Here is an 8920-nt window from a genome sequence, read left to right on the forward strand (position 1 = left end):
TTTAAAAAGAGATCGGGTCGAAGGGAAATATTCATGAATGTGTGTATTAATTTAATATGACAATTTCCGTTAGATAACTGAAAATAAATAATATACAAGGAGCATCACGATTGTATTGGTAACAGTTTATTTGTCATCTATTCGTCGTGAAAACTATGTAGGAATGAAATAAAAGGTTGTGAATTTCTATCAAGGAAAATTTCTCATCTGAATACGGGTATTTGCCACGTGGTAAGTGTACAGGAAATGCATATCAAGTGACTCCCCTATTCCTAGAAGATGCTTTGTTCCGGCTTAAGCCGAACCTAGGTGTTTAACTTAACATCTTCGGGAATTCCTCTCACAAACTGACAACATCGTGAGGTCCTGTGGTTGGCTGTTATATTTAGGCTACGGTTTAATTTATCCTCGACAAAAGCTATATATTGACGGCCGGCGTTCAATTACCGCAATATGAATCTGTAAACACATTGTAGTAGATCATAAACGTGCAACGTAGCTAGAAGAGAAATAATTTGCAATGGATGGAACGATAGAGGTGCACAAAGATAACTGTATTCTAAGCTATAATGGAAAGAAAGAATACTTCAGTTGCGGGAATAGTTCCGGATCGGGCAAACACGGTCAGTGTCTTCATTTGTTGTTGTCCTTTTGGATATTTCATCTACTTTTTAAAAACATAAGATTGCAAGTAGGATGAAAAGTTTTAAAGAAGATAATTAATTTCGTTTTTGAGCCATTATTAAGATGATTAAGTAGTTCCGAGCCTGAAAAAATAAGCATAATAAATAGATGTGCATATTGTATGCATGCTTGTTTTTCAATATCGTTTTAAAATATAAAATTTTAAAATGAAAAATTAATTATGATTATGATTGAGATTAAAATATTAATATTGCATAAATCGTCACCGTCTAAACAGTGATATGTGATTCTCTACTTTCTTTTTTCTTTCTTTCTTTCATTCATTCATTCATTCTTTCTTTCTTTCTTTCTTTCTTTCTTTCTTTCTTGCAATTACAATATTGAAGTGAATCTGAGATCGAACCATATATCAGTAATATGTACTGGTAATCGAAACTCTAAATTGAATTTTCATAACTGACTAACAGCGGGTTGTGGAAAAATACTAAAAAAATTCAACAATTTACAGCTACAGTAAAACTGAGCAGCCATTAGAGAAAGTAGCAGCAACATTGTTGTTAGTAGAAGTAATATTAATTGTAAAAGTGACAACATTTACTGATAGTAGCAGTTCTGTTTGGATGCTGACGTTGTGAAACTAACTGTGTCTAAGAAAAAAGTGTGAATTCAAACTAATATTAAGTAAATGGTGATTATTTATTTACAAAATTCATTTCAGTGTGCTTGAAACTGAGTGAAGTTTTGGCTCTGAAAGAACACGTGAAGGCAGGAACTCTCAAGTCATACCTGGTTCATCATTATTTTATTCAAGGCAAAGGAAAGGTTCTTGGGACCAAAAGTTGCATCATAACGGGTGGAGCCGACCAGCAACTGGGATTAAAAGATGCAGTTGATGCTATTTTAAATAGTACGTACTTAAGTAAACTTAATTTAGAATTAATATACAAAGGTAAAAGTATGAAAAAGTAACCCTGACTGATACAAATTTAACATTTTTCCTATGTTATTTCAAACTATTATTTACAGTCTTACTGAGAGAGAGAGAGAGAGAGAGAGAGAGAGAGGAATATAACAAACACAGTTATACAGTTTTAAGAAATATGTAGTGAAAAAATGTGACTCGTTGATAATTCCGCTGACCCCTACCAATTGATAATGCTTGAAACCCCCTCAATGAACAGGAAAAGTGGGACGGCGAATTTTCATTTTCATTTTTGTTGTTGTAACTGGTGTTAGTTTTCTACAATACTTAATTTTCATACGATATATCAACACACTTTACCTGAATTGGACGATATATTATATCTTTACTTTAGCCGCAGTGTTAAATTAAATTACTTCGTTTTCCTCCCAGGCTTCCATCGCCCAAAGCGGCTAGTGGTTTTTGTCAATCCCAATAGCGGTCATAGAGAGGGTGTCAACATTTTCCACAATGTAGTGAAACCTTTGTTCGAACTGTGTGATATATCGCTCAAAGTTATTGGTAAGTCTGTCATTTCTTCTGTCCTTCTATCACATTTGCTTCCATGTACCTAACTCTCAATCACACATATAATTAATTAATAATTCATTGATTCATTAATTAACTAATCTGCTTACCAGACTTTGGGTCAGTTTGGTTGAGTATTCATCTGTATATACGATGCGCATTAGAACATATGGGTTAGCTAAGTTTTGCACACTACTTTGTCGCCATTACCACTTAAACTATTATCAGGAAATATGCTGGAAAAAACGTTCAAGGTCGTCTCGTACCAGTAATTAAATTGTAACGATATCTATACAGAGTGAAATTACATGCTGCTTGCTATTCATAATGTCACAGTAGGTGTAGTGTAAAATAGACTCTACCTGCCACTAAAAATAACTTTCACCAGATATTCAATGAGCTTTATACTCTTTACAGATGTGTTACCTAAATAGTAATATATTATGTACAGATACACTAGAGATAAGGGCAAATACAGAGTTTATGTTCATCACACCAGAGTCCTATATGAAGGTAAATTGCAATATTTATTTATTTATTTATTTATTTATTTATTCAGAAACAGAAAGGCCCGGTCAGCCAATAGAACTTCTGGAAAATTATGATCTAAGACTAATGGATGGGTAAGCTGTCTACTAAATTTTCACTGGGAAAATCGTGTTCAAATTTTTTAATAAGATGACGCATCAGCATTGGAGTTCCTCGTTTGTTACAAAAGCTCGAAAACAACCACTACACAGTAGAACATTCATTAATTTGCTGAATATCGCTATAAATTTACCTTTACTTACTCAGAGGTTAATGCTCAGTACTGAGCGCGTGTTTATATTGCATGGAATATAATGTACTGTCTTATCTTCATGTAAGAATTAACTTACCTATCAAATGGACATTACGACCATTAATTCGATGGCCATTTTGAAATTTTAGGCATTCCCATACACAACTGACTGTTCTTCAACACATGCACAATACAATCCCTGAGTTTGAACAAAAGACAGCCTGTATTATATTTTGTCTTCAATTTTGTTTTATTTCTTTTGATTGCAGTCTTGTAGCTATCGGTGGTGATGGTATGTTTTCTGAGTGTATGAACGGACTGTTGCTGAGATTACAGAAGGACGCCGAAGTAGACTATAATAACCCGGATGCACCATTATCAGCGTCCACGTTACCAATAGGCATAATTCCAGCAGGTAACTCTTTGAACCTATCCCTGCTTTAACTACCATGCAACTAAGGCAACTACAGAGATAGACAATGCTAGAATGGCTATAAACGATTTAACATAAATCAAGTTTTATTTTGATTGTGGCAGATTGAATATCATCTATAATTGTTAATTACTAACGGCATATTAAATATAATATAATGTTGTTCATAAGAATTCCCTAATTATACCATGGTAACATACTTTCAATTAAATTGACTTGTTCTGTCAAAGATTTGCGCATCAGCGTAAACAGAGAGAAGTGTTCAGTTCAAGCGATCTTTAAGTACGATGATTTATCAAAGTCGTTAATTTCTAGGGTGTAATTCAAGAAGTTTATTTGGTCTATATTTTTATCTAACCTAGTGTTGATTTATTGTAATAAGACAGCCTAACACATTCTCAGAAACTTGTTGTTCATTGGTGATTCACGGAACATCAGTACATAACAAGCTATATCGTGTTTAGGCAATATGACTAAATTGCCTTTCCAAGCGACACATCACGGTGGCTGATCTGACCTAATCGAGGCGGGATTCGAACCCACACTTTTTGGTCACGAGTCCGTCATTCCAGCCACTGCTTCTCATTAAACTCTATAAATATTTATATTTCAGGCTCTGGAAACATGCTAGTGCAATATCTTCACGGAACAATGGACGTCGAGACGGCGGTGATAAAGATCATTCTTGGTAAAAGTCTTTGTCTTTGAAGTTTCTCTTCTTAAGCCCACTGTAGGTCCTTTTTTTTTTTTTTTTTTTTTTTACGGTGTAGACTGATGCACCATGTTGGAATTAATTTGTTTTTATGTCTGCCAAAAGTAAAATTTCACAGCAAATGCTATTGTTGCAATTTTTTTATACATTTGACGTTATTTAAGTTATGTAACACAACAAGTGTAATATCCTCTTTATAAAGTAAACAATTCCTAGCTTTTAAAATGATCTTCGCCATTAAGTATGGACACCGATTATATTAAAAACACGGCCACATCCAAAGAACTGATACAAGTATATATGCGAATATGTCTTTTTTTGTAATTTTCAAACTGATTTTGACTGCCCAATTATTTTTGGAACATTAATTTGGCTTTGCAGGAGACCATCTGCTGTCGAATGCAGTAAGCGTCCATCAGGGGAGAGCACTTTCTTCTTACGCCGGACTAATTGTAGACTTTGGCTTGTGCGGAGACATGATGAAAGACTGTGAGAAATTTAGATGGCTGGGACCGAAAAGATATAAGAGTAAGTTAATAATGATAATAATAATAATAATAATAAGCCTTCGCGTTTTATAATTATAAGAAGTTTTGATTTTTAAGGGCAATCACTTTGAAATCTCCATTTTCTATAAATAAAAATAGGAAGAAGCATACTTATCTACGTTGAAGAAAATATTGATTAGCGATTACTTACTGATGGAATAATTATTCATTTCTTGTAGTTGTGCCGCTGGGAACAATTTTGAAGAGAAAATCTGTCTATGTAGAAGTTGAATTCATTCCAGAGGAACCACATAAAGTGAAGGCTATTCATAAAAGTCGTAAATTCGCCCGACAGATGTCGCTGCCTGCATCGCGTTACCAGTTCGAAAAGGCGGTTCTAAGACTTAACTCAGCTCCGGAGTTTGCTGAGGACAAGAAATGTAATTTTTTTTTACTTGCATAATAACTCTTCTATTTATTTGCTTCATTAAATTTGTATCAAAGAGTTCTATCAAATTCTCACACAACTATATGCATATTATGGTCTCTTTTTTATTTGAATGGTTGTTTTATTTTGAAATTCTGCACAAAAAATGTAACACTTGCGCTTGAGTTCTTAAGTTATGTAATTGAAAAACTTCTTTATGTATACGCTATAAAAGTGGGTAAAGTGACGGTCATATTTATTTATAATATCAATATTTCTGTGAGATCATTTTCTCATCAATCATATTAAACCTACGTCAGGAAGAATTGAAAATACACCAAGATTACTAATTTTATACACAGTCTTGTAATAATAATAATAATAATAATAAACAACTCGCTTTTCAGGTTGGCTTAAAGAAACAGGCCATGTCTACGGGATCGATAGTTATGTTGTAACTCAGAAAGAAAAGGATGGCAACTTGGTGCCTTATTTCGGAGATGGCGCTCTTCATGTTTGGCTTACAGACAAATGCAGCTTCAGTAGCCATGTTAGCCAGCTTAGTTTGCTACAGCAACAAAAGCCCGGATGTGTAAGTAGTATAATTTGAAACAGTATTAATGGTAGTAAATAATAATAATAATAATAATAATAATAATGATGATGATGATGATGATGATGATGATAATAATAATAATAATAATAATAATAAAGAACTGTAGCCGGATAATACTTTAATAACTAGAAATTATGTTATTGAGGACTAAATGATCAATATTGACATTGGCTGGAAAGAGAACCACATTTCATATGGAATATTTTTACAGAAAATCATTCACTATTTGACTTATACTTAAATGTCTTTAGCCAATATTTTATTCCAGGATGTTGTAGAATAGTAATTTGAACAGACTACAAGACGTAAATAAAATTATTACCAAAAAATGAAACATATTTTCAATACATATTTTTTTCAAATCCTTGTGGCACACAGTCATTACTTATAATACACGTTCATATCATTTCAGTGGGATTTCAAGTTTATCCGAGAGATTCGTTGCCGTGGTTACAGGGTAAAGCTGCCATGTTCTCCGTGTTATATAGATGACAGTGGAGACAAAAAACTGAAAAAGCCCCTCTACATTAACTGCGACGGAGAAGCACTGCGAGTTGATTATCCCGAGTTTGATGTTAGGTATGTAATTCAAATTTTGATGGGGAATTTGTTTCGGTAAAGTTCCTTCCCCGCGTTATTGATCTCAGAATGTCTGATATAGAGGTCTAATGGTGGTCCGTCGTCCGTTTTTTCTTCTGAATCATGTTTGGTCACAATGATTTTTGTGGGGTTTATTTTGTTGTTGCTGTATAGTTTCCATTTTATTTTAAATGGCAACAGATACTTTTAAGATCATAATTCAGGTTAATACAGATTCAGAACAACATCTCTTCTTTCCGAAAAGAAACATATTTTTTTCTAGCATACGGGGTGGGGTAGGGGAGGACAAGTTTCCATTTTTTTATGTAGAGACACCTACGATACATAGTGATCAGTGAGCCAAATTGAGCAATTAACACGTCAGAAAATTTTAATATCTTATTCAACACACCGAGTTTGAAGTTCGTTTTATTCCTTGGTTCCAATGATCGACCTTTGAAGTATTAGTTTAAATCAAAGCAAGTTACTGGAATCTGAACACATGTCTGGATACGGCCTTAACTTTAATCAAACCGGATTGCTTCGGTACTTATCCATCTTCAAATTTCACGTATCAATCCCAATGAAATAGATCCCGTTTCATTCCATTCAAATTCATTATATGATGTTCTTTGGACAACAAACACTTTACAACTGAAATGTTTTCCACATCAGCTCTAATGATATGAAAACTTTGGGAACAATATTCATTATCTAACACTATGTTATTTCTTACAGACTCCATCATAACGCAGTGCCCGTATTTGGGAGAGTTGGATGATAGGGACCATACAAGAGCATGCATGTGAAGTTGTTTAATTTTTTACATCGTCTCACATTTTCGAAAGTATGATTCAAGACTCAAGATCAACTTTTGTCTGAGCCTTCGTTTGATCTCGGCAATCGCAATTGTCTCAGCGGAACAATGTACTGATGGAGACCGCAAGATGATAAGGACTGGCTAGAATGCTACCGAGAGCACGAAACGGAAATCCGACAGGGATTAAACAATAGTCGAAAAGTACGCACGTATTACTGGGATTGTATCTACTGGCAGAGAGTGATGATTTTGTTTTTGACTTGTGTGCCGAGGGATTCTATACATTAATTGATATGGTATTGTGCAGTAACAATGTACGTGATCTGGGGTTGTACAATATTTGTTGGCTTTTTTGTTATTGTTGTTTTTCTTTGTTCTTTGTAATGAAGAAAATTCATGTTGAACTACCTCAGGTAGACGAACTAGAATAACAACAAGAAGAGCACACATACAGAGAGACAGACACACACAAATATTCTGATGAAAAATAAAGTTATGAAACCCATAAACAGTGTTTTGCGCTTATTTTATTTAGTTATGAATCGTTAAAAGTTGGTTCAAAAGAGTGTTAATTTCAAAGCCAGTACGTATAATGTTGAAAGCTCCCTTTCATTCAAAATCTAAATATAGTCATCATTTAATTTCTTATTTTATATTTTAAGTATTTAAGTTGGGGAAAAATTATTTTAATGGCAAGATCGTTTGCATCGCGTAAAATACGTATGCTTAGGTGCAGCTGTAGACCTAACAAACAGTATGACTAGTTCACTTTTTATCTATCTATCTATCTGTCTATCTGTCTATCTATCTATCTATCTGTCTATCTGTCTATCTATCTATCTATCTATCTGTCTATCTATCTATCTGTCTATCTGTCTATCTATCTATCTGTCTATCTATCTATCTGTCTATCTGTCTATCTATCTATCTGTCTATCTATCTATCTATCTATCTATCTGTCTATCTGTCTATCTATCTGTCTATCTGTCTATCTATCTATCTATCTGTCTATCTGTCTATCTGTCTATCTATCTATCTATCTGTCTATCTATCTATCTATCTATTTTTCTTTCTTTCTTTCTTTCGTGAAAGCGAACGTCTATCATAATTGCTGTCAGAGAGGTCCTTAAAAAAAGTTTCCTTAAGATTAAAATTGAAATAACGAGAGAAAGTGTTTACTTGAATTATTGCCAGTAAACTGCATGGTTGTTAAGTACATCCAATATCTCCACCTCTTTTGGATCTTTATTAAATCGGCTGCCCCATATGGTTCGATTTCTTTATCTGCGTTTATGACGGAGCGTCGTTTTGTCTGTTAATCTGTTGACATATACTTAGTGACAATGTCTTAATAGTATTAAAATCAACTTACAAATATGTACGTGTATATCAGCAAACTTTGTAGAATTTTGATCTCATTAGTGATAAAAAAGAAACAAGTTTCTTGTGAACTGTGTTCTTGATTAGCTAACAACAAGTAACACGCAGAAATGGAGATCGAAAGGGACAAATCGATAGTCCTGAACAGTTTGAATGAAGATCACTTTGCAATTATTAACAATTATCTATTGATGTGAATCTTATATTAAATTAATACTTTTATTATGCAGTTAATAAGGGTTACGAGAAATATATTTTTGTCAGATCACGTAGCTTAACACAAGAATTAAAAATAGAGCTCTTAACGAGTGGACGGAAATTTATCAAACTTTCTCTGTGTGTGCGTGTGTGCGTGTGCGTGCGTGCGTGCGATTAGGATTTGTAACGTAGTTTATAGCGATGTCTAGCAATGGGACATCATGCCACAGACATGTAGCATGATGTCCCACCCAGTCACATTATCCGGACACAAGGTCGACCAGTCCTAACACTAACCTCTTAATGCTGAGCGCCTAGCGAGGCAGCTGTTAGTACCATTTTTATAAGTCTT

General features: G+C 34.0%; 1 protein-coding gene across 1 annotated transcript; it reads left to right on the plus strand.

The window, feature by feature from the left end:
* The first annotated feature begins 355 nt into the window (after positions 1-355).
* LOC149806936 (ceramide kinase-like) lies at positions 356-7499 on the plus strand. The gene is made up of 11 exons (XM_089959927.1): positions 356-623; positions 1364-1552; positions 2000-2128; positions 2694-2757; positions 3185-3330; positions 3962-4036; positions 4442-4588; positions 4788-4988; positions 5383-5567; positions 6004-6170; positions 6909-7499. The coding sequence occupies exons 1-11, from the start codon at positions 521-523 to the stop codon at positions 6949-6951; spliced, it is 1449 nt and encodes a 482-aa protein (XP_089816053.1). The 5' UTR covers positions 356-520; the 3' UTR covers positions 6952-7499.
* Positions 7500-8920: the final 1421 nt, after the last annotated feature.

This window comes from Sinohyriopsis cumingii, chromosome 1, assembly GCF_028554795.1.
Source record: "Sinohyriopsis cumingii isolate HCF-2022 chromosome 1, ASM2855479v2, whole genome shotgun sequence".
Taxonomy (NCBI): Eukaryota; Metazoa; Mollusca; class Bivalvia; order Unionida; family Unionidae; genus Sinohyriopsis; species Sinohyriopsis cumingii.